Raw genomic sequence first — 25400 nt, forward strand, 5'->3', positions numbered from 1 at the left:
TATATATATATATATATATATATATATACACTTATTTATTTATTTATTTCTTTATTTATCTATCTATCTATCTATTGTGAGCCTATATTATCCATATGCACACGCATCAATGGTTTACATGGCACACTAGAAGAAGAACTGGATTGGGAGCCTTGCCGAAATGTTGGAGACACACAATAACATGAGCTCCAATCAGTCGTCGGGCTGCAAGTCGCCTGTGACTCTTAGGCCTCCCATGCTGCAGATGGCAATGTAGTTTTATGCTTTATGCTGAAAGGCCTGTTGCATGGTGTGTGTTTTGAAAGGGCTGAGCGGCGACACAGTGCTGGACGACATGTGGATGTGGGACGGGGAAGAATGGTCGCAAATTCGCTACGACAAAACCACGGAACCGATGCCCGCGCGCTGCGGCCATTCAGCTTCTGCTTGGGTGCATAAGAAGCACAAGGAGCCCTGTGTGTTCTTCTTCGGGGGTGACACCACAGGTGTGTTTTTAGCCCTTGTGTTTGTGCACTACACCAGTTGAACTACTGGTTCAAGGCCTTCTTCTTTGTTCTATATGCAGTCCTGTTTGCTGCTGCAGGCATTCAAAATGCTTCAAAGATGAAGGAGAAGGTGTAGTCATGGGGCATAGCGTTGTGTGCTTTTGCTGCTTGGACGTGTTCAGGTAGAGGAGGATCCTCGAACGATGTTTGGATCTATTCCTTGAAAACGAACAAATGGAAGCACGTTACTGCATTTGCAGGAAATGCGCCGGCTCCGCGTTTCGGGTGAGACAGTTTTTGACTCGTGTTTGCTCACGTGCTTGTTGGGGTATTGATCAGACCGTTTGATGCAGTACTGCTATTGATCTCTTCATCAATTTCCTTGTTGCTGTCTTCTGGCTAATAAATCGCAGGCATAGTTCGTGTGTCTTTGACTCAAACTGGGTCATCATCAGCGGCGGTTACAGCGGGGGCTGGATCTCCAATTACGTTCTCTCAGGTGTGTCTTTCAAATGTTCGTTCTATCAGCTAGAGGACATGCTGACTTTGTAAGGAGGAGCCTAGCCGAATCTTTGGTTGAGGATTTGTTTTGTCATGTTTCAATGCACTGCTTAGTCGATGTTGGGAAGGGAGAGAAGCGGATTGCCTAGAGGAAGAGCTGGGCTGGGGCAGTGCTACTGCGTTGTTGTGTTAATGTGAATGCCTTCCCGTGTGTGTATGTGATTGTTTCAGACATGCACACTTATGACTTGCAGGCGAACTGTTGGTTTAGTGTGGAGTTGTGCGGTATGAAGTCAACGACTTGCTTGACCCATTTGGTGTTGATATCACCGACTCGAACGGTTTTTTCTTTTGGTGCGCATGACCCAGAAACAGGCGTGGGACCGGTGTCCTCGGACGTTTACCGAATGTCTCCTTTGATTACTTATGTCAGCTTCGCTGCGCTGCGTAATCAAGTAGAAAGTATGAGTGAAGTCATAAACCTCAGCTTTGACTCGCAAAGCGAAGGCGTCGGCAGAGCCATTCGCAAAGTGGATGCGCTGATGAAGCGGCTTGAAACGGTAGAGAAGGAAATCGAAGGACTCAGGAATGCCAATGAATATCTCACCAGACAGCTTGAAGCAGTTCAAGGGTCTCACCAAAAGAGAATGGATGGGGAAGGTAAGCACTCGTGGAGTTTCCTTTTAATGAGTACCAACAACCCCTAGGGGGCTGCGATTCATCTTCCCTAGCTCTGGCTCGTCAGAAACAACAGAAAGCTCAGTAGCAGTATACATTGCAGTGTATCTCCGTTGGAAACAAGGCGAGCGAACAGCGAAAGGAGGGAATAATGTGGTTCGTTCTGTTGGTGTGTATGTGCTTTTTTCAGATGAGGACGACGAAGAAGAGGCGGACTTTCAGGTCAACGACGACAGATGAATCCAGTAGTTTCAAGGTGCAAATGTTTTTGCCACTATAATCCTCTCCGGCACATATTGCGTTTCTTTTGGCCACTGGTGGCTCGTAGAAGCTTGACCACGTGCGTGTATGAAGGCAAGCAGCTAAATAGTTGCAACGCACGCGTGTGTGCTTGCGCATACGAAGGCGCACCTTACTTACCCTTTCGGCTGTCGTATTGAGGAGAGGGATTGGAGAAGAAAAAGCAGAGCAGATAAACGCAAAACCCTGTCTTCTTGTCATTTAGTCATCTGCATCCCGCGTATGCTTCGATACATGCGTGCGCATTAGTGCATGCATGCTGTGAATGAAAGTGCCTGCTTGTCTTTACACTTTGGGGGGACGAAATAGCAGGCCAGCTGTAACGCATATGAACAAATCAGGAAGCAACCGGTGATGGGATTGACACCAGAGGCCTCCCATGCACAACAGGCACTTCGCTGCTGCTTCTGTCTGACGCTCAAGAGAATCTGTTGTCTGTTGGAAGCAAAGGCGAGATGCACGCAATGACGGGTGTGGTGAAGCTTCCAGCAGCAAATTGCCTTTTAGGAAATCCGGTCAGGACCTGATGAATTCAAGCCTCCTTCTACACGCCTTTGCTCCTACGCATGGTAGACAGCAGATGCGTGTGGCTATTCTTAAGTGTGACCCCTTGACTGCTGAACTGTAGCTGCAGCGTGTTTTTTTACTTGGCAGGTGCCGCAGTGCTCTGGGGATAGCAGCGGGCTGTTGCATGCATCTGGCTTGCTTGGGGGCAAATGAGTTAGTTGTTGCTCTTCATAGACCCTCTGCATCATCTATGTATCCGCCGCCAGCCCATTTTGAAGACTTTCACAGAGTTGAGACAGATATGGTAAATGCCGTTTAAATGTGTGCACGTGGGAAAAAGCAGGACGTCAAATGGCCATCTGATATTCACCAAAAAATGGAGTGTAAACTGAACTTTTTCCACGTTTGTCAATTGTTAAGAGATCCGGCTGCACCGCTATTCAGGGACAAATTCATTGGAGTCTGAATTCTTTAAACTTCATTGCAGTTATTCAGTGGGTATTAGTCTGCCATATGGTGCGTTCATTAGAATGGGGTAGCCTAGTTTACTTGCAATCAACGAATGATATATGCCTATCGAACACAAGTAACAAAGAACAACCAATCGCCGCAAAGAGAGATGAAGAGAAACAGCTTGTTTTAAGCCCTGCTCGTGACCCTGTCTCGCGCCTACTCAGGATGGACGAGGGAATTGGGGAGTAAATTGACAAAAGCACACAGGTGGAATGAAAATCTACTTCTGCAAAAAGGTACTCCCGCTGCTGTACCGGTGGGCGACTGCATTTATTTGCGAACTTTCAAACAGAAGGAAAATGCGATGACATATGATTGCAGGTGTAAATAAGATAAATGAAAAAAAATAAAAGAAAATTTTCCAATGCAAGCCGTCTCTATTACAGACATACACAGCAATTTCACAACGCAGCCCCGACTGGTGTTGTGCCATGCTGGTACTGGTAATGATGGAGAACCCGTTCGGGTCCATGCTGTTTTAATGTTCGAATCTGTTACAATACTTTTGTTTAAGTAAAACTGCTTGCATATTGCACTATATTTCCTGCTAACTGTGGCCCTGTGGTTTCTACGGCGCTGCATGCACGGACGTCGCATGCGTGGCTCGATTACCTTCTTCTTAAAATCGATCTGCTGTGGAGTTTAGGACCTTTAAGAATTTGAATTTCATTCGAAATACTATCATCGGACAAAGAAGCCCCTGAATTCGTGAATACTAGTTTTGCAGCTGCCTGGGAGATGACGGCGACCCCCAATGCAAAGGCCCAGAAGTTAGCGAGCTCAGTTGAGGAACTATGTGTGCCGTTGGGGGAGGCTTCTTTCTGCCGTTCGATTGTCATGCAGGACATGCAGCAGTTAGATGACTGTGTGGAGTTTCTCGTGCTGAGTCACAAAGTGAAGGGCGATGCGGCTTTCTCCTCGGGCCCCCCCCGTCTCAAATATGAATCCCCTGGTAAGCTGGCGACAACGGGTGGAACCTGCGGTGATATCGAAAAGGAAACAGAAGGTATATTCAGCCAGTCGTCTCTTGGCGATTCTGCTGCTGTTGCTACTGCCGCACATGGCCACTGCACTGTTACATCCAAGGAGGGCCTCAGCTTCGACTGGTTGGTTGCGTTGGGGTGTCTGAACTGTGGAGCACCCGTGGAGCTACGACGGGACCTCGTAGCAGCAGCAGAAGAAGCGACAACAGCAGCTGCTGCAGCTGCCACGGGCGGTGGGACTGCCGCTCTGGCTTTGGCAGCAGAGAAGGCAGTGCTAAGGTGTCGTCGTTGCGGCCATCATATCGCGCCTCTCCATTCTTCAGATGAACCGGAATCTCTTGTAGAAGCAATGGAGTCCGGTGCTTATCTCAATCCAGGACTTTCTTCTCGGGGGATTTATATGTACGGAAGCCGCAGCTGCTACAACTTTGGATCGGTTAGCAAGAAGGCGTGGCAGCAGCGGTTCTTGGGGGCTGAGTTTGAGCGGCAGCAGCTGCAGCACCACCTTAAGATAATGCTTGCTGCAGGGGACGGAGGTAACAAAACTACTTGCAAAGAGCTCTGCGAACGCTGCGGACACACTGAAGCTTTCTTCTCGACATTCCAAGCTCGAAGCGCAGACGAGGGGATGACGGTGATGTACGAATGCACCAAATGTCATCACCGAAAAGTATTCAACAACTGAACACACACACATACACACACACACACACACACACACACAATCTCTATCTATCTATCTATCTTTCTAGTTAACTAGCTAGCTAGGTAGTGTTTTCTGTCATGGGGTTTGTAGGCGTGAATCGCAGTTCAAACTGTTCCTAGTTTTTTTTGACAACCCGTACACACTTTTTGTGTACGCATACAGCAAACAAATATATATGTTGGCAACCTTACAAACTTTTTGTTTACGCATACAGCAAACAAATATAAAAGTTGACAACTCTACCTATATATATTTAAATGTTTTACATATTATATATACGCAAAGGCGCACACATGCCGGAGACAATATGTACCCCAGCCGAAGCCATCACCCACCTCATCCTCAATAGCTAAACAAATGAATGTTTTCAACGCTGGGAACTTACTGCACCTTCTGTAAACCATGTGCAGCTGTTGTGTAGCTTGGGGTGGCCGCGAGCTTCGCCATGGCTACTCCTGGCATGCCTGTGCACCTTAAATGCTTGACGGAGTACTAAGCATGTTTCTACAGGAGTCAAACGAACATCAGAAAGGACCAGAGTCTTCTGCGGAATTGGTTTTGGATGGGCCGGTGTTCGATATAGTCCTTCGGTACTATTTTAAAATCTCATTTGTAAGACCCAAAACCTTAACTGGATATTATGTACTGCTTCGGTTCGAGGGGTTCTCAATAGAATTGTTTATTGATGGTATTACATTGATGCTCGCCCACATAATTGCCTTTTGCCCGGTATGCTGATGTGAGCTATACGACCTTATGGTCACTGAGGAGACCTGCAGACTGATGTGTAGTGTAAAGTCAAATGACCTCCAGACCTATGGGAGCCGAATTACTACAGTGATACGCGCGCTGAATGTTGAAGGGGGTGCATACTTCGATGACCACTAAACTAGTTTAGCGCACAACACTGCTCCTATTGTTCCTACTAGAGATGAAAAACCAGCAGATGCATTTTCGACTTCAGCAGATTACCGACGTTCATCAACGTGTACTGGGAAACGTCACAGCTGGTTCAGGTGTGTCCGCTGCACTTTTATCTAGAGTTGCATTCACAATGTACTGAGCCGCATGCCTTTACAACTAAATTATTGACAGAAAAGTACAACTGGTGATTAACAACGGTAATAGGTTTATATTCTTAGGACCTTCGACGAATCTTTCTCAACAGAATCGACAGGGGGCCCCCCGGATGATGGGGCCCCTGCAAGCATCTGTAGATGCATTGCTTCAATTCATATTGGCGGATAAGTTGATCACCTGTCTAGAAATTCCTTGCTCTATTTGTGATTTTGACCTTTTAATAGTGGCTGTTGGGTACTCAGCCGCTTTTCCTCATCCAATGCTCCGTAGCCAGAGGCCATTCCACTGGGGGATCAGTTTCCTACGAGTTTCCAGCAACACATCCAGTGTCTGCCTGCAAATACCTTTTTCTACTCATTTTGCCAGCTTTTCTATTGTGAATAATGATACGATCAGTGCTCTTTGCCATTGGGGGAAGCTGATACATTTCGAGGGACCAAGATTCCCCTGCTCAGTTTGCAACGACGTATCACGTGATTCCAGTTGCGCTAGAAGCTACTCTTCAAAACTCATCCCAGAAGACCCCTTTGAATTGTACAAGGAGAAGATTAGCCTGTTGCACAGGAGACAAGCCTCCTTGACTAACATGTTTTCACAAACAAAGACAACACTTACTGCTGTTTCATCAACCCCTGCCACGTCACTACCTTTTTCTGACATGCAAGCGGCCTCAAATCCCCGCGAAATAGAGGAGGAAATCATTATTGATGACTCAAACACAGACAGCCCCACAGAGAAAGACGGGAAAACGAATTCTAAGCGAAAGAGCAGTTTTATGGCTTCACATGTCAAAGTCGCGAAGAGAGCATCCGCAAAGACGAATGTTTTTCCTTACTTCTCCTCTGTCCCTTCTTCTTCCTCCCCGTCCACGTCTGAATCGTTCCGCAGCTCTGTGTTGGAGTTTGGCCCCGTGAAGGCTCTTGACCCGATTCCCGTATCGTTTCTCACTTGGAATATCAACGGATTGCTCCCTCGCATTCGCGCCTCTCAGTGGACACAATTTGCAGACTACGTAAAGGAGGCAAAGCCCGTAAGGGACTGGAAGAATAAACTGTCTCTGCTTATTAAAAAGTATTATGGGAAGTAAGCTGTTTCTAAATGGGATCACTGAAACCCGCAACAGTTGTCATATTGTCTCCTATATTTGTCTCCCTCAGGATGTTATCTGTTTGCAAGAGATCCGCCTGCCTGCTTTCGGCCCTGCAGGTGCGTGTGTAATCTTACTAAATGTTCGAAAATGTAAGGTTTCAACTCTGCAAGACACCTTAAAACGTGCAGGCGGTAACATGCAGTGTACAGACACACCAGCATTATCTGCTTGTGAAACAGGATGCCGGAAGAACGACGGGGAGCCGCGAGATCGAGGAGCTGTTCGAGTAGAACTTGCAGCAGCAGCGTCAGCAGCGGAGAGGAAAGAAGTGCAGACGATTGCCTGTGCCCTTCGTGAAGCTGTGAAAGCTCTGCCTGACTATCGCATCTTGATGTCTCTAGCTGACTGGAAATACAGCGGTATCAATAAAAGCGTTTTAAAGTTGCTCAGATTGCTTTGCGTACATTAAGTGCCGTTTGATGCTGTATGATGCTCTTGTAGGTGTGCTGCATTGCGATGGCTTGCAGGACAGTTTTTGCTCCTGAGGAAACACTTGCGGGTCAGCAAAATCCTTGCGTGACTTGCTTATTGTTTTTGGCGCACTTGTTTACCCTAACCGTTGTAGCAAGGGTGAAGGGCGCCCCAGTTGATTGAAGTGTGTGCTTGAGCATTATGCATAATCTGTTTTTATTTTTTATTTGTTTACTAACAGTACTTATTAGTTTTTACGGTTTGGTTGTATCTGTCGCTAGGTGGAGTCCATTCGTTATAATCTGAACGAGGAGGACCCGAGTGTTCACCACACGGTGATGCTGCAGAACACCCTCAACGTCTTCTGGTTCTAATTAAAGCATGTAGCTTCGTTCCTTGATTCTAGTTAAAGCATGCGACCCCCTTCTATGGCTTTATGCGTAACGTTAAACAGCTTTCCCGGCTCTTAGTCAGGTTTCTACCATAACGTAGATTCAGGCTGGTGCTGAGTCGCCCGCTATATTGCCTGAAAAGGAGGGGAACTGCGTGTGCTGTTGCTGCATTTATTTCCAACAGGCAGATGCAAAATTCCCCCACACTGCCATGGCAAATGCACGTTGTTCTGCTGCAACTACAGCAGTAGCTGCAGCTCGCCCCTAGTTGCATGGGGACCAGCGTGCATGTGTTGTCTTTGCAGGAGGGTCGGGTCATAGTGGCTGATTTTGGTCGTTTTTCTTTCCTGACAACGTAGGTGCAGAATACATTCTGTAGTACTTTTATGCACTTCCGTCTAGCAGTTAAATGCCTGCCACTGGCCAAGTTGTCGCCTCCATTTCACTTTCTGTGTTGGACAATATTAATTTATAAATCATCCACAACTAATTAATAATTGGTATCTAACATCAGTTTGTAAACAAGCGCCAAATTAGCTTTTTTTTTCGCCGTTTCCAGATACTCCCCGAACAATGGATGGGCAGAAGGCAGTTTCCAACGGAGGAGGAAGTGGGACGAGGCTCTCCTCAAGTTTGTGCAGCGCAGTGAGGGGCCCACCCAAAGTATCCAACTAATAAGTTGGGTAGTTTGAAACTGGTGTACAGTCGACGCAGATTGTGTGCATTGTTTGATTTTTTCTTCTCATTTCGTACTCAACTACTGTTGTTCCGTGAGAGGTGCAATATCCCAGTGCATTCATATTGTATATGTGCAGGATACATGATGCTTTCATTATTGTAATATATTGCAGGTATTATATGCGATGCTTAAAATTTGCATTTTGCTCTATGTGGGGGTGGCGAAATCTGTCTTTGTGGGAACGGAAGTATCATGGTTTGTTGGTTAAACGGGAGGCAGCATCTTGTAATTGCACTATGTTACAATCGGCGTTCTTTCTCTCGAGCTTCTTTTCACAAGACGACTGCCATAAGTATTGACTGTGCTGCATCCCACTACTCGCGCCTGCTGTTGCGTGGGTAGGCCTTAGAGCTTTAGCCACTTAATCTTCCGCCGTTACCGCATATGTGTTGTGTCTGTTAGAGAAAAAGCCACTGATTTGGATGGGGGATGTTAACTGGTGAGAGACTCCAGTGAGCATTCTTGAGGTTTCCCATTAGCTTGCCGCTTTGGTGTCTTCTCACTGTACACTCTATTAATACTGTTGCTTATTTAAACTCTGCATTTAGCAGCCGTGATTGCAGTCCTTTATTTGTAAGCCTACCAATGCACCTGAGGTTCGCTGCTTGCGAGGTCAGATGCCGTGAGTGAATTTCTTGCCTGCATCGTAGCTCTCCTCCTCTGTCTGTTATTTTGTGTTAGCATTCGCCCTTTTTTCTGTTTGCTATATGATTTGGATTTGCCGTGCGGCGCAGTGCTCCAACGGACGCGGATTTGTCTCACCCAAAGATATTTAGAAGTGCGCACCAGCCTAGTCCCAACCTCCGTCCAGTAAGAGGAGCCTCCTAATTCTCTGTCCCTCTCTCTATGTATATGTATGTATATGCACACCTATGTACGTTCATCTATGCTGCGTGCGTGGCATGTATATCGGTACTGGGCTGCCCCACTTAAGGCTGCTGTCTTTTAATGGAAGTAAGCAAAGGTTGCCTTTAATTTAACCGAATATTTGTTCTTTTGTTCATATGTTTTGTGTCCGCGTCAAAGGAAGATGTAGGCCAGCCAGGCTGCACAGACGCGGAACGAAATCGGCTTCAAAGCATTTTGGAAGAGGGGTCAGCAGTTGTTGCCCGTTGGGGAAAACCAAGCAAATGAGAAAATCAAACAACATGTCAAGAAACTCAATAAAGGAACTGAAAATGGAGCACCTTCTTCTACTAAAAATCCCATTTTCTGAACCAGTTTTTAGCACTGCATGTAGCGGCGTCTGGACCTTCCCTGCTGCATTTAGATGCTGTAACCGTTATAGTGTCTCTTCTGGTGCGTGCAGAAGACTCGTGGATGTGTACCGACAGCGAAACCCCAGAACCACTCCAGCACCTGTGCAGGACCCTGCATACACTTGGCGCGGTACGGTGTATGCTACTTAAAAAATCGTTGCAAAAGCGGCTACGTCTTTTGCTCCTATGAGTGTGATACTATCTGGTAAAGTCGCCTGCTAAGACAAAATCAATAGACAGACAAGCACGAAGATTATTCGGTGGTGTCACCCAAGGCTGTTATTGTAATGTTGCAAACAGGATACAGTGAAGACAGAAGCCCGTCCAGCGCACGTGCCATGCGGCTTGATCATGCTGTGAGTGGAACACATAACTCTCTGCATGCGTCATGCATATTGTATGTGCTTAATGTATAATATCTATATTATATACACTATACGATGCACAACATATTTGCAAGTAGAATGCACAAAATGGACGGACACAGATAGTACACATGCACATTGATCTTGTTTCTGTACAAGATCCAGCAGCGTGTGCTGAAGGCTTAGTTGCAGCAAATTGGAGTTTGCCTTTTCAGTTCGTTAGCGAGGAGCTGCTGCCGTCTGTGGCTTCAGTTGAAATCGTCGGAAGGGCATTTCCTAGGGTGAGTAGTAGTTGTATTCTATTGCTGTTTTAGTTCCAGCGTGTCTCCTGCTGCTCCACGCTTGCACAGTGCAGTGACAGTATGTTATGCAACGCTGAAATCTTGGTACCATCGCAGATACATTAATTCATACATGCAGACATGTTCTGAACTGAGGCAGGCTTTGTGGTTTTCTGCACTGCAGAGGCGGTTCTTCGGCTCCGACCACTGTCCTGTGTTGCTGCGGCTTTCTGAAACGGCGTTGCGTTCACTGTATTCCGCCAGGTAAACACCATTACGCATTATTGGGAGGGAACCTTGTGTATTGAAAGTAGAAGTGCATTCACAGCTTCAGACTATTGCAACGCGCGTGTTTGCGTACGTGAATTAACTATGTCAATACGCGGGAGGGTGCGTACAAATTGATGTTCTTCGCTAGCAAGGAGGCGTGTGAAGTTCGTTGTGAAAGGAACGGTACAAAGAAGCGAGTGAGCTGCGTTTATGCTATCGGAAGAGACGTCGGTCATACACAATCTATATTTTCTCTCTGATTAATAGATTTTTGGGAAAACGACCTAAAGTTCGTGGGGAGGCTATGAGTACATGTGACCTTCATGATGGTGGCGAAGGAAAAAATTCCATCGGGCGAATACACCTGACCGCTAGCAGAGTCTCTGCTACGATCTTTTTCCTTCGTCATATTCACCATTTTTAGTGGGCAACTCGAAATTCTAGACTTTGAGAGATTTTAACATGAAGATATTGGGGGTACTTCTGCGTCTTTGGTGCTCCCATTCAATGACGTATTTCCTCTTCTTGAGAAAGTTTACTGAGGGAACCGTTTTTCTTCTGCAATTACAACGGCCTCCCCTCTTGCATTATTGCAAAAATGAGTACAGAACTGAAGTGGTTAGTGGCAGTTTAGTCGCAGTTGCCCACCTACATTTCACGGCTGTCTGCTCAGCTCAGGAAATTCCACACTGAATCTGCATGGTATATCATTTCTACTCGAGCAATACTTCATGGGAACAGACGTCGTGCGCTACATATAATCGTCTAATATTTCGAATAACTCAATGGGCGGCGTTCTTATTTGCTGTTTTTCCGAGAGGAAGATTTGCAGGTTCCCGTGTACACACCACGGGCATGGGCAGGTGTTTCAGTATGCCGTCGAACTCTACCCAGGTGTTTCAGTATGCCGTCGAACTCTACCATTTATATTTTTTCTTGCTTTTGCACCGAGAACGTTTAGTAGGAAACATGGGGATGGTTTTTCTCTTTTTTGTGCTCTACAATTACGGGTTGCAGACAACTGAGGGCTTTCTGGGTGGCTTGGCTCGGACGGTAGCCACAAATGCTCTAGCAGGTGGCCTTGCTGCTGCAACAGGTGCCCAGCAGCAACTGCAGCAACAGCAAACCTCTTTTGCAGCCGCAGCTGGAGCAGCACCCCCAACAGCGCAACCAGCAGCAGCAGGTGAATGCAAATAGTTTGTTCATAGAGTAACGCAGTAATCGTAGGCTTCATACAAACCCCCACAACACAGGCAACGAGAACAACCCCCTTGCAAATTCTGCTGGTACCGATGCGTTCCTGTACTGACTAACTCGAAATGATACAACCGATCCACTTCCTTTTGCAGCAACAAAACTGGAGAGCGTCTCTAAAGGTATTATTGTCTTCGGCCAAACGTCGCTCAGGATAACAAGCGTGATGCGCATTGTGCGAATCGCGATAACCGATAGACCTGCGGAATGCACTTGAGGCAAACCCATTCTTCAAGCTCGCGGGGCTAGGCATGCAAATTCGAGAACTCGCAGCAGCAAACCCAGGTTAGGTGACATTGCTTTGAATTAAGTTCATTGTTATAGGCGATGCATCATTGCAATCAACCATACACCATAATATTGGGCCGAATGCATGCGTGCATGAATAAAACACGAGAAAACAATCATGCACGAACTGCAGAGGCATTAAAAGGAGCAGGGGTTTATATGGTATATGCCCCTACGCCGGGGGAGGACGAGTAAGGGGAGCCCTGTGTAGTTTCGATTGTACTGCAATGATAATCGTATGCATTCCAATCACATACTGATGTTTGAACCTGCAGCGACCCCAAGAAGAAAGCAGCAGCACAGGGCGTGCTGGATATTGCAATGGGAATCGACAGTCCAGCAGGTCGGCCGTCTTGTCGTTTATTTGGTCTTTTGGCCACTACTTAAACTAAACATGCATCAGCAAGCCTTCAAAGGAAAAGCGAAAAGGTTTGTTGTTCGGCACCGTGCCTTCGATGCCAGTTTCATGCAGACCGAGCATACATTAATATCATTTTACATTAAAACAACATACAACCAATCATGCGGCTTTCCAGAAAGCAGAAAACGAACTCAGCGCAATGATGAGCCCAGCCAACCAGGAAGACCTTGAGAGGACGATGTCGCCTCAGGTGCGCACTACGAGTTTACTGATTAGCACATACTTATTAAACATAAATAACAATGCATCCTCTCACGCATGAGCTGAATATGACCGAGGAAGAATCTATAAGCGCAAATGTATTGTAAATACAATACATTTCACAAGTGAAAATATACAGTAAAAGAGAAATATAAGTAAACACGTGTTAGTATGAAACCTACTCATGGCGTAGTTAGTACGAATGCATATATGTCTATGTTGATTTCATGGTTTCGGTGTCACTGCGTATCTCTTGTTAAATGCTTTCGTTCGTAGGAACGCATGAATTATGACCAACAAAGGATCGCCCAACTTCGGCACGAAATCGGAATTCAGAGGAAGACAGTGGAAAGGGCCCGCGCGTTGATAGCGTGAGTTGGTGAATTGAAATAATAATGCAATAAGTAAAATCAAAACCAACGAACAACTTCTCACGAGAAATGCTCAGGAAAAAAGCGGCACGTAACGAACAGTAGTCAAGGACTGAGCATGCAGCTAAAGGCAAGGATGACGGAACAGGAAGTTTCGATCAAAATACGACAATTATTTTTAAACACACGATACGTCCACTTCGCCAGACACATCGAAAAAGAGTAGCAGCAAATTGACTCTTCTCTCAAGTACTGGCATCCCGCACTCGCAAGCCTCGCAGTCGGCTTATTGCAAATCCAATCTGCATGCAAACACACGAAAGCCAAGAGCAGTTGAGCTGCATATTTCCATTACAAACCACTCCAAGATCACTGTTACATTCAATTCTTCTGTTCTGTGTGGTAAAAGTCATTTTGGGACAAATATATATGTCCGAGTTGCAATGTGCATTGCTATCACAGGCCTGTTCCGACACAGCCATGCTGCTCTGCAGCACTTTGAGTGTTTCGTGATTCTCTTCCCCTCCACATAGCATAAATAAGTACTTTACTTCGTACTTCAAGTTCTCGGGGAAGAGCCAGGTCGCCCTGGAATACAAGCACACCATATCACATGAGCAAACACATCAAAGAAAAAAAAAGCATATTCAGCCAATTAGGCTAGCAAGTATGATCCAATGGGTCTGTAGTTTGGGTGTCTGTCAGGCACTGAAAGTGTAGAGCAGCTCCTCTTACCACTGGGTGATTCCACGTGCTCAGGCAATCCAGTAGAGGATACTTGACGCCTCCTGCGCACGTAAAGAAGAACCTCTACGTTCCAATGAAGCACACAGATGCCCACAAACATATATATGCGCATATATTACCTCGCTCCCTCTCTAGAGGCGGCTCCTCCACGCACCTGCTGCAGACCCTCGAAGGATCATTTGGTACTGTGTCTCTATCATCGTTTTCAGACTTCTGCGGATTTGCCAACAGACAGAGAGAAATGTGACAGAATGACACTTTTGTTTTTATTTCTGTATCTGTTGGTTTCCTTGTGTACTCGCTTGTGATGAGCGCCTAATGATTCAGCAGCACCAGCTGCCTACGCCACTTCCTGTTCATTATCGATGCTTCAGTGTGAACAAACACACTCAAAGCAGCATCTGCATGCAGTGGACATCAGCGTACTGCTCTCCCTCCCCCTTCAGTCTTTCGTAGTTCCTTGCGAGTTGTTGAAGAAAACAGGCAATGGCTCGTGTCTGAGATGCTTCAATCAACTGCTCAACTCCCGAAACATCAATAGTTGTAATGCCGTAGGAAATTGAGCGAGTGCCTCCCACCTTTACCTTCCCGTTAGGCCGAAGGCTGTCTATAAATAAATATATGTACATAGAGAATACACAACTCAGCACTATATATGATCTCATATCAGTTTGTTTTACGTGCATAATATCGAGCAACCAGCAACCGCCTGCACCCTAGAGAAGCACTCACGCGCAGCAACTGCTCGTTGACGAACTGATCCAAATGGTACATTCGCGTGGCTGAGAGGCGTCTGCAGCTGAACCTGCATGGCAGCCACGCACGCTAAACCGGTGCAAGGCCTAATGCCTGCCTAGCCCTATTCCCAACAACAAACACGTTGACAAAAACTTCATTAGGGGCTTGTTCCACTCTGTGCTAATATAGTTGCAGATATATACGGGAACAAATGTATAGAGTAGTAGCAGTATATATTAGCAATCCACGATGCGAGCTGAAGGCAGCCATGTACCACCTCTGCATTTACTATATGCCCTATACATGAGAATATGATCAGGTCAGGTAGCCTTTGCAGTATCCTTTCCAGCTTCGAAGCACCTGCAAACACTCACTGTGGCTGTGCTGCTGCTTGAGAATTTGCACGCGATTTCTTTCGCCCTTTTCGTCACGTTGAACGCTTCGTACTTGTCGAACTGAAGGACGATATCGGCGACCTCGAAGAAATCTCCGCTTCCGCCAATAACCATCACAGTAGATATCCCCAGTTCTGTGTACAGGCGCTTCACTCTGAACAAGAAAGGCGTTATGGGCTCCTTCTCCTTAGCTGCGAATCCAAAAGAAACCACATCACTAACAAAATCCCACGGTGTTGGGGCTGCAGCTGGAGAATGTACGCGTGAATGCCTGCTCGCATGCAAGGTGAGGCAATGCAGTGTGATACAAGGTAATGGGAGGGGCTTGCGTTCATGAATAATAGTTCGCGCTTACCCACGAGGGCCTGCATCCTTGCGTCTCTAATCATGAAGTTGGTTGCACAAGTATCTTCGTCAATAAGCAAAGCGGTTGCGCCGAACTCGAGAGCCTCCATTATGTTGGCGGCCTGTGATGTACTCCCCGACGCATCTTGAGAAGAAAATGAACTGGTGCTCTTTCCAAAGGGCAAGTTGCTGATAAAAGGCGATATGTCTATAAACCACCGACAAACGAATAAATAGGCAAACAAGCAGAGACGAACAGGTTAAGAATCATGGTCGAATTATCTCCCTCTGCACCAATTCATTGCAAATACATCAATTGTGTATTGCTAAAACTGAAGCCACTCAGAGCCCCGCCGCATTGCTTAAAAGGCCTACCCACTGAAGTGACGACTCGTCCGTCTTCTGCCCTTATCTGCACCAAGCAAAACGCTAATACTGGAAATATTAGTCGTAAACCGCATATTCATGAGACATTAAACAAACAAAATGCATGACAGACAACACATTGCAGTGACTCAAACTGGAAAATTCCCTGAGTGCAGCACTACCTCGAAACAGGAGGTTTGTTCTAGCCCTGTTATATATACGTAACACTTTATCATTTCTAATCACAGGCGTGCATTATATTTTGAGTATAGACAATTCATAGGTTGAAGAGACGTACAAACACACAGTTTCGACAGCAAGTGCAGCAAGTACAGTAGATAGCTGTGATATACCAGTTTCACCTGTAGATTGTCGTTAAGGAGCTGTACCACGATGTTAAGAATATGCACCATCCCAAACGTATACACAAAAAATTTTGCCCACAAAATTACCTTAACCGCATTGGGTTCCGTGATAACAAATTCCCTGCCGTCTCCTGGTATTTTGTTGTACACCCCAACTTGCAACGCCTCCAGCATTGTCGACTTTCCGTGGAATCCGCCGCCCACAATTAAAGTAATACCCCTCGGAATCCCCATGCCTCTTACTACAGTCAACGCAAGAGCAAGTTCCCCCGTAGAAGCTGGGGCTTTTAATCGCGATCAAACTCACTTGGGTTTAAGGTTTTGGGGTTCAGTGATTTAAGCAATTCATAGTGCCTAAGCAGCGTGCCTACCGATTTGTTGCTGCTAAAGGAAGGGATGGCAACCTGCTTCGGGGGATTAGAAATGTAAGCAGGCGTCGCAGAGTTGAAGCAATCAGAGCCAAGGGTTTAGGATTCATGGCTAGATCACCTGCTCCAGCATTAGGGAGGATGAATTCGCACTCCAAATCCTCTGGCGACTTAAACAAAACCAAATTGGGTTCCTGGAAGACATACACAACGAATTTGAAGCTGCGCAATGGCAAACATAACACCCCGGGAATACTACTGAATCATCCTCACAGCTGCAGGAGCGGCATCTTTAGCAGCTTCTGAACTTGGAGCAGTAACCGCTTGTCGGCTCACTTGCTCCTTTGTCATTGGCGCATCATCGACGCCGCTTCGGCGGGGCAAACAGGAGCCGTTTGCAACAAAAGACGTCAGATTACGCTCTCGCAGTTGGGAGCGGAGAGCTGCAGCAAACATGCAATCGTCGAGCTCAACATGCATGCATGTGTGCATGCCTGGATGCACGCAGCAGCAGGCGCATGACCCAACGGGCATGTAACATATTACAGCGGCAACAGCCCACTGCAGCAGCACGCGCAGCTGTAGCAAGGATGGCGATGCACGCTTGCAGTTCATACCGTCTTGGTCTTCAACGCACTCCACATGCTGCTGCACTGCGGCAGGGTTTAGGCTGCTGTAGCACATGACGTGACGAACCAACTCAGGTAATTTGCTGCAAAGGAGACTCGCTGCTCTCCTTCCCTCGATTCGCCTCCCCCTTGCCTGTGGCGAAGGCAACAATAAACAGTCGCAGCTCGCAAACATCTAACCCATGGGCAACAGCGCATCTAGCTTCAACACCTGCTGGCGCTGCTGGTTTATCATCCCACTGCCACTTGCATCAAGCAGCACCAAAGAGAATCAGTGGTCCAGACGCCTTACAGGCAGACCAATGGTGCAGCGCGCCTCAACGTATTCCGCAGTAATCACAAACGAACTCCGCGGCAACACGAATTGCCCTGGTCTGTCGATACGAATCATGTCAGGCTGCATAACGAGAGCCCGCAGCACAATTCAAAGTGAATATATTCGTGCATACAAACAGAAAAAAAAGAGGAGCAGCGTGATCGGTAGTGGATGGATGCTTGCGTGCAGAAAACAAAAAACAGCAGCATGATTCAGAGTGCCATAGATACTTTGAGAATGTAACTTTACAAGTATGCGGCAGAAACCCGTATGTCCCAAGGAACAGTAGAAGCAAAGAACGGCACCCGTCACAAAAGCGGGGGAAGAGAGCTGTGTCAGCGGCGAAGCAGCATAGATGCACTCGTGAATGCTGATGACAGTGCACTTTGACTCCATACACATGCACCCCACTATATTAACCGGCAGCTATTAACACTATCCTCCTAAAGAACACAATCATTTGCTGCCTCTCCAAAGTATAAAAGCCAAATGGTCTAACTTTGCTGTCGTGCCAGCCCCCCTGATGGCTGCCTTCGTCGGAACCCCAAATGCCACCCCTAGAAATCGCTTCACAGAACTTCCGAGTCAGAAAATCGCACAGGGCGACGTTTCGAATATAAGAAGAATACAAATGTGGGGGGAATCTGCTCACAAACCATACGAGCATTCGATATATGCACGACAACTGAAATTAACTGCTCTCTTTCCTGGTATGCATTTGGTGTTTTCTCTCCATAATATAGATATTGTGCCTATCTTTTTGTGATTCAGTGCTCACGCTTAAATGTCAAATGCATATATATTTTGCTCATCTTCAAGTACTGCGTGTATTGCGTGTTTTTTTATTTTTTGCGTTCATCTTTAAAAGATAAATGGAGTGTGGATGGCGGCATCAACAGCGCTAAACAGATAGTGCACGCACGTGCAGACATGCAGATATCAACGACAGAAGCAGTGTAAAGGACAGCCGCTCATGATGGCATGCGATTGCATGCATTTAAAGGTGCTTGCATAGTCGTGCTTTCGTCAAAGGATATGGGGCAGCCTGGCCCAAAACTCACTGGGCCCGGGACTGTGGAAGCCGTAGACGAAATCGACTAGGAGGGGCGAACGGATCGGACTGAACTCTGGTTGTGTATATACACCCAAACAAGACAAATAAACAAGCAGGCGAGCAAACAACAGAAAACGATGTCATACTGATGGTATTGCTCACACAGTATGCAGGCAGAAATGAAATTTCCATAAAAAGGCCAACAATTGCTACTGCTACAGCAAACCCAACCCGACCTCCGACAAACAGAAACAAAAACGACAGGCAGAGGCCCCTCAAGTTATAAATTACTTGTCTAGAAATAGCAAAAACTCGCAGACCTTCCAGCACCCGATGAGGTCCTTATACGCTCCATAGTTCTTGCCTTTGAAGAAACAAGGAACAGAAAACAGTGTGTCACTTAAACTACTCCAGTAGACAACCATCTGTTTTGGACGCTAGTCGTGCAGCCTGAAAACTCGTCGGTCTTCTTATGTTCATTCGATATCAAGGACTATAGCTGCAAATCAGCTTTTAGCAGTTTAAGAATCTTTTTGTGCGGACACATCACATCTCTCGCTCTGATTCTCACTATATATGCGTATTGTATATGTATGTATAAGAACACATTATATCATGGGGAAGTTGGTGGCGTTTCTATGAACAGTCACCTTCTAAGCCAATGAGGCACTTCGACAGATCCCGGTCATGCACAAGCGCCGACGAAGACGGGCCAGTCTGCACACAAACAAGGCATCGAATAACTGCTGCTGATGAACTCACATCCACCGAGCACATCTGGAAGCCGGATGCAGATAAATCGTAGCTGCAGACGCTGCACTGGATATTTTGCACCCGTGCATCCCTCCTACACTATCGTCTTCTTCTTCATGAAATGGCCTGCGTTCGGCGGTATAGTCTGGGCCACCCCCCCCTCCCGCCGAGCCAAAACCATGCGGGCCCCCTCCTCCAGCCGAGGCAAAACCATGAGGGGCCCCTCCTCCCGCAGAATGATGCTGTCTCCCACCTCTCCCTCTACCTGCAAAGGCCCAACACGAAGAGGTGCATGCACTACTTCTGCTTGATTCCCAATGGCCTGGAGCATACCCCACTTACGCTGTGATCTCCTACAAGCTGCCACAGCATGTGGCTATCATTCACTAGAAGCGGACTGTTTCTGAGGGATGTGGAACAAAGTGTGAGAGTCGCCTATGCAGCGGCTGCCTACCGCCGTATTTTGCCTTGTAATAGGCGCCACGGCCGCTCTGAACAAGAAAAATAAAGATGCAGGAACAGCAATACACCAGGGGCAAATCTCCACATTCAGGCGAAAAGCTACATAATTAATGCATGTGAAGTAATGCCTAAATGGACAGAGAGTGGTAAGTAATTGCTGTTTGGTAGTAAAGGATGTAAACCTTGCACACACCGCAACCCACCATCTTTGCCGATGAAGTCGCTCAGATCCGTGTCTTTGACCTCGAATTTCCTCAGCAATATCAAATTTAAAGGCAAATACACCACAAGCAGAAGAAGATTGATGGTAGAAATTATTGCTGGAACGCGTTCCTACTCTATTAGGTTGGAACTCCTACAGGAAACGGGAACGAAACGACTCTGCAAAAAGCTGATGAAACGCCACTCCAAGAAACACTTGCCCCTCCTAAGTTATTTTATTCTGTTTCCTCAATAAGATTCAATTCAAGGTGGAAACGAATCACTAGAAACTATTGTACAGAAAGCGCGGACGACCGTCGGCGAGCGTGCTGCATGCATCAACGCCACGGGAGAGCATCGAGCATTATCCCCTTTTGTGCTTCCCGTTGAGTCGAACTTCCCTTTCTTGTTAATCTCTATTTCGTCTAAAATGAAATGCGTAAACTAGAGTACCATGTTTTCGGGTTTTCCCGAAACTTTCAGCTCCCAGTAGGGCAAAACCACGGGAGGTCGAGGGCCCCAAGAACTCGAGTTTCTCTGTCTTCCCTTCGTCTGCGCAAACGCTTGCAGCAAAGAACACCAATGCGTTTCGGAGTCTATTGCACTTCTGTATTATCTTTTCGCCGCCACAGAAGGCCATTTGCCCCCCCAGCGTTTGCCTACTTTCTTGCACATTCTAGGCACACAAAAGAAGCTCTCAGGAGCGAATAGCGCAGCGGAGTCTATAGCGACCTGAGGAAGATTGACGCTTTCTATAATGCAGCAGCGGTAGATTGGGCTGTATCGTCATACTCGTCGTATGGCCATGGAGAGAACCCAGAAGAAATCGAAACGTCCGGCTGGGGTGGCAGCGGAAGTCAACTCCGACGGCGGTACGAGTGTCCATTATATATTTAGATATGTTTATGCCCCTGATCGATTCAAGCATCTTTCATGTTACCAAGAACCCTCTACGCCACAGAGGGTGAAGTTTGTGCCTAGGCTATATGCACGTCTTTCTGTTGCTCTCACGGGGTGCGTACGCAAGCGGGCGGTGTTATCTTAGCTTTTCTGGGTGTATCCAAACTCAGGAGGCCCTCGTATGCGTAAATATGTGCTCAGCATCATCTGCAAGGCCTCTTGAGGTGTCTATCAAGCAACTGCCGAGGTCACAGCAAGCCGCATCCCTCGTCGACATTCAAAACACGTTGCTGTGGTGCGCCAGGGCCTGTAGTGTATTCTAGGGTTGCATGCACCCGACCGATCCGCTCATTGGGTCACATGTGAAGGTAATTGGGTTATCTGGCCAACTGCCTTTACACCTGAAACCCTTTCTGCTGACGTCTGTGCAGCGTGAGTTCAGGGCAATTTTCACCACTTCTTGTTGCTTGCAGGCTCTGGAACCGACAGCACCAGCAACAGCAGCAACAACAAGAGGAGCAAGATGGGCCTGTTGCTGCTGGTGCTCCTCAAAAGCCTCCATGGTTAAATATCCACAACAGCCGCAACTTGGGTTCTGTATTGGTTGTCATGATTCCTTACTTAGACGCCAGCCTCTTGCGGACCTACTGCAACAGCAGCACCGGCGATCTCCTGCTGCCCCCCTGCAGCAGTATCCACACCACGACACCTTCGTCTGCAACGCAGCATGAGCAACAGCGCTGCTTTAGCAGAGTCAGGGCTGCCAGCGTTCTTAGCATGGCCGCACGGGAGAAGATTCGTGTGCGGCCTCCGATGATGGCTGTCTTCCCACACTGCGGCATCGTGCAGGTGACTTGATTTTTTCTGTGTTCTTTGTATTATTTGAATATGGAATGCAAGGAGGAGTTGTTTTGACTTGCATTTGCTGCTAGGAGTAGCATTGTTATTGAAATGAACGAAGAGGGCAGGACAGAGTCTGCGTGAAATGAACGAAGAGGGCAGTACAGAGTCTGCGTTCCGTAGAGGCTAAACGAATGTTAGTTTCTTTGCTGTGCTTGACTTGGTTCTGTTTAGGGTTTATTATTTGTCCCTTCGACCCCCACTTCCTTCAGAGGAACTCCACTTCGGAGTGGTCGCTGTTCTGCAGGTGCAGGTGCGCCAAACAGTGTTCATCCCCATCCGCTCGGCCGTTGCGGAAGCATGCATGCAAGCGAATGTGCTGTGCTGTGTGCGTTGTTGCACTTTAGAAGATGTGTCTCTCTCCAGGTATTTGCTGACTGAGGAGGAAATGAGCGCAAGAGGATTTCCTGGCTACGGTCTGTCTGCACTTCAAGTACAGTGCTGCTGCTGCTGCAGCTTCTGCTGTATTTGGTGATGCTGCTTTTGAAGCCATATTTTGTGGCGGCGTTTCTGGTGGTATTATGACAGTCTTAGCTGCCTGCAGTGCTCCACTGCAGAGGTTTTGAGTTTGTTTTGTTGTCATTGCTGCGTGTCGCCCCTGCTTCAGAGTTGGACTCTGTGGGGACTTATTTTAAGTATACGTCTTTAGAAGACGCCAAAAGCCGAGCTATTGAAGTGGGACACTTAACAGCCCAGTGTCTGGAGTGTGGCGTCTGCCGCCTCTAGGCTATGTGATTGTGTGTTCTTCTGCATTGGAAGTTGATACAGCAGTAACGCATTGTAAATGCATGCATACCACATGCTTTTATGTATATGTGGGTAGATGTCTGTGTGTGTGTGTTGGGGTGCATGTTCAGCCGAGGTTGAGTTTGCTGTTCGGTGTAGACTGTGAAATGGTGGAGACAAAGCACGGAAAGGAATTGGGCCGTGTGTGCATCGTCGACAGGGACCTACGCGTTTTGATTGACGAGTTGGTGCAGCCATCCGCTCCTGTCCTAGACTACCTAACGCAATATTCGGGATTGACAGAAAAAAAGATGCAGCAGGCGACGCTGTCTCTGCGGGACGTGCACGCGATGATGAGCCGGCTGCTGCCTCCTGGGTTTATTCTGGTGGGCCATTCGCTGGAGTATGACTTGCGCGCTCTTCGGCTTGTGCACTCGCGGTGTATAGACACCTCTCTGCTGTACCCACACCCGCGCGTGGGTTTGAGTTTCTCTCTGAAGCGGCTAGTACAAGTGTATTTGAAGAGAGAGATGAAGAGAGTCCATGGACACGACCCTCAGGAAGATGCTCAAATGGCACTGCTGCTGGCACTCAAAAAGATAGACAATGGCCCTGGGTTCGCAGTGCCAAACACGCGATTTGCACAGCTCGCTTCTGTCATGCATACTAGGTTGAAAAACAATGGAAATGCAGCAGTTGGAGAAACACCAATCAAGAGAAAGGTACCAGGCAATGTGGAAGAAGGGGAAAGTACACAAGGAATGGAAGAAACTGAAAAGATCAATCAAGAAGAACGCTGCTGCTGCAACAATGCATTCTTCCTAGTCGATTCGTTTCAGCACAAAGGCATCGCTGCTTCTGAAGTAATTACAAAACTGCACTAATTCTCAACCGTTATGCATACATCGGAAAGCATTTACACGAAGGATAATTTCGCTCAATATATTTAGGTTTTGATTGACGACACAACGGGAAGAAGTATGCCTATGCAGAGCACAGGCTGCTTGAAAGAAGCTGTTTCGCCTGTACTACCACACCCGAGTCTGTGATACACCTGGCTACGATGCCTTCTCTAGTGAATAAGATGGTGCATGTGCAGAGCAGTAGCACTGTTTGCTGCTGCTTTCGTTACTTTTTACATATTGGCAGGCGAAATGCAAGTGTAGGGCAGCCGTTGTAGGGTTTGCTGCTGCTGAGGTTGCGGCTGCTCCGTTTGCTCCTGCTATTTCTCAGAACGTATCTGTCATCGATGGTTTGCACGACGACAGCGCTGTGGTTAGCGCATGCAAGGAATTGTTGAAGGGCCGGCATGCCTCTTGCAGCTGCCGTTCAGATTCTTCTCAGGCCACATACGGCCCATCATGCAAACAACAGGCTGGAGGGGGTGGAAGGAATAAGCCGCTGTGGGGTGTATGCGTATTGAGGGGGCTTCAGCGACTCTGCAGTGGTGCGCTTCATACACCTGACGATCAGCTGTACGCGTTCAGACACCGGGCTCGCACTTTGTTGGCGGCCGAGAAGGCACTACTGAAGCAGCAGGTGCAGCTCCAGCAGAAAGGAACAGAAGGAGGAGGAGCAGCATCTGTTGCTTCTACTGTTTGCAGTACAGCAGCCACTGTGGCATCTGAAACACCAAATGAAGAAAACGAGGACACTAGAAGCCAAAGCGATGATCACTCAGACAACAAAGATGATGCAGCGGAGGCAGAAAGCTGCAGCATAAACCTGGTGCGAATCTGGGTGATGCAGAAATATACCACTTGTCAGCGTGTTCGCTGGCTATAATCACCTAGTTCTATTTTCTTCCCCGTCTTCTACGTTGGCCATGCAGCAGCAACTGTTGTGGGTTATCGGTTCCTTCTTTTGGCTGCATGCGCGATTGCCTCTCCTTGACATCTCTCTGTCTGTCTCTCTATCTCTCTCTCCCTCTCAAATGGCTTGTGCGTTCTTTCCCCTTTTAGGTTTTTGTGTTTCTGTTGGATGTTTAATTCATTTGCTTCGTTTTGGCGCGTTAGCTACAATGGTTTTTTATGTGTCGAAATTGTCTGTGTTCCTTCAGTGTCGGTGTGATTCCTGAGTTGGTTTTGGTTCTTTTGGTTTGTTTAGTATATCTGTGTTTCTACAATGGTTGGTGCTTGCTAATTGGATGCCGTTCTAAGGGAAAGTGTTTGTGTGTTTCAGGAGGATCCTTCGATAGCGGGCTGTATCCAAGGTTAGAGTGTTTGCATCCTTCTTGTTCCATTTGCAGCAGCAGAAATAAGCCGACCAGTTTTGTCTATTTAGATATGCACGCGGTTCTGCTCCAGTTTTATTCTCTTTCCGTTGTCATTATTGGAGGATTACCATTTCACTCTTGGTGTGATTTGTGCAAGCATTACAGTACAATATTATTAAGGTTGCTTGTATGCTTTCTTCCCTGTTCTGGTCCCACATGTGTATATTTGCTCTACTTGCTAACCCAATGACACACGCACTTTGCCGTTTCTGTGTTTTTGCAGAAACGCGGAGGGGCCTCAAACGCGACATTGGGGTCCTTTTTCCTACAGTTCAGCCGAAAGCGGCATTGGAGGCGACCACAGCCATTGACCATCTCCTAGCAGATATGTTTGCTACCATGCAGCCCCAGGACCTTCTTATTCTTCTATCGCCCTGCGGAGATGCACACCGGTCAGCTAGCAGATGTCTTTACACCCGGCACAGTCTGTACCCCACTCGTCCCCCACTTTTGGCTTTTAAATTTCTGGTTCTTATGTTGTTACTCCATCGATTTCGTATGTCGCCTCCGGCAGCAGTGATCTTTTGTTTTGCTACAGTTAACTCCGTAGTACTGCATTCCACCCACAAGTGGCTGTATGAGTATCTGCCAGTTAATTATGGCTGCCCCTCGTGCTGCTGGTGATGCTTCTGCTTCACATTCTTGCATACAGCGCTCCTTCAGATGGGTTTTTATGGAAACACCCATATATATATATATATATAT

General features: G+C 47.1%; 7 protein-coding genes across 7 annotated transcripts; 5 read left to right on the plus strand and 2 right to left on the minus strand.

Moving 5' to 3' along the window:
- Positions 1–305: 305 nt before the first annotated feature.
- On the plus strand, positions 306–1904 carry EMWEY_00035120 (hypothetical protein; the record flags this gene model as incomplete). The annotated part of the gene is made up of 5 exons (XM_013482018.1): positions 306–485; positions 668–770; positions 899–984; positions 1218–1646; positions 1855–1904. Coding segments are annotated over 5 exons (848 nt in total), but the record flags the coding sequence as incomplete, so codon positions are not given.
- Positions 1905–3722: 1818 nt separating this feature from the next.
- EMWEY_00035130 (RNA polymerase, putative) lies at positions 3723–4652 on the plus strand (the record flags this gene model as incomplete). Its single annotated transcript, XM_013482019.1, has 1 exon — positions 3723–4652. One exon carries the CDS (start codon positions 3723–3725, stop codon positions 4650–4652), a length of 930 nt encoding a protein of 309 aa, XP_013337473.1.
- Positions 4653–5865: 1213 nt separating this feature from the next.
- On the plus strand, positions 5866–8577 carry EMWEY_00035140 (DNA-(apurinic or apyrimidinic site) lyase, putative; the record flags this gene model as incomplete). The annotated part of the gene is made up of 8 exons (XM_013482020.1): positions 5866–6783; positions 6911–6959; positions 7083–7262; positions 7371–7402; positions 7596–7649; positions 8012–8061; positions 8266–8351; positions 8558–8577. 8 exons carry the CDS (start codon positions 5866–5868, stop codon positions 8575–8577), a joined length of 1389 nt encoding a protein of 462 aa, XP_013337474.1.
- A 3548-nt stretch (positions 8578–12125) lies between these two features.
- Positions 12126–13159, plus strand: EMWEY_00035150 (hypothetical protein, conserved; the record flags this gene model as incomplete). The annotated part of the gene is made up of 6 exons (XM_013482021.1): positions 12126–12159; positions 12296–12353; positions 12438–12505; positions 12566–12591; positions 12699–12773; positions 13061–13159. 6 exons carry the CDS (start codon positions 12126–12128, stop codon positions 13157–13159), a joined length of 360 nt encoding a protein of 119 aa, XP_013337475.1.
- Positions 13160–13400: 241 nt separating this feature from the next.
- Positions 13401–17511, minus strand: EMWEY_00035160 (hypothetical protein, conserved; the record flags this gene model as incomplete). The annotated part of the gene is made up of 13 exons (XM_013482022.1): positions 13401–13457; positions 13714–13743; positions 13891–13965; positions 14068–14115; positions 14618–14707; positions 15015–15226; positions 15391–15588; positions 15756–15792; positions 16199–16389; positions 16601–16673; positions 16816–16922; positions 17097–17241; positions 17401–17511. 13 exons carry the CDS (start codon positions 17509–17511, stop codon positions 13401–13403), a joined length of 1374 nt encoding a protein of 457 aa, XP_013337476.1.
- Positions 17512–19325: 1814 nt separating this feature from the next.
- Positions 19326–20569, minus strand: EMWEY_00035170 (hypothetical protein; the record flags this gene model as incomplete). The annotated part of the gene is made up of 5 exons (XM_013482023.1): positions 19326–19496; positions 19686–19722; positions 19885–20048; positions 20348–20446; positions 20558–20569. The coding sequence occupies 5 exons, from the start codon at positions 20567–20569 to the stop codon at positions 19326–19328; spliced, it is 483 nt and encodes a 160-aa protein (XP_013337477.1).
- Positions 20570–20699: 130 nt separating this feature from the next.
- EMWEY_00035180 (exonuclease domain-containing protein, putative) lies at positions 20700–24205 on the plus strand (the record flags this gene model as incomplete). Its single annotated transcript, XM_013482024.1, has 8 exons — positions 20700–20766; positions 20996–21089; positions 21268–21643; positions 21869–21947; positions 22042–22110; positions 22302–22369; positions 22552–23283; positions 23654–24205. 8 exons carry the CDS (start codon positions 20700–20702, stop codon positions 24203–24205), a joined length of 2037 nt encoding a protein of 678 aa, XP_013337478.1.
- Between the last annotated feature and the right edge of the window lie 1195 nt (positions 24206–25400).

This window comes from Eimeria maxima, genomic scaffold (genome assembly GCF_000499605.1).
Source record: "Eimeria maxima Weybridge genomic scaffold, Emw_scaff491, whole genome shotgun sequence".
In the NCBI taxonomy this organism is placed as follows: domain Eukaryota; phylum Apicomplexa; class Conoidasida; order Eucoccidiorida; family Eimeriidae; genus Eimeria; species Eimeria maxima.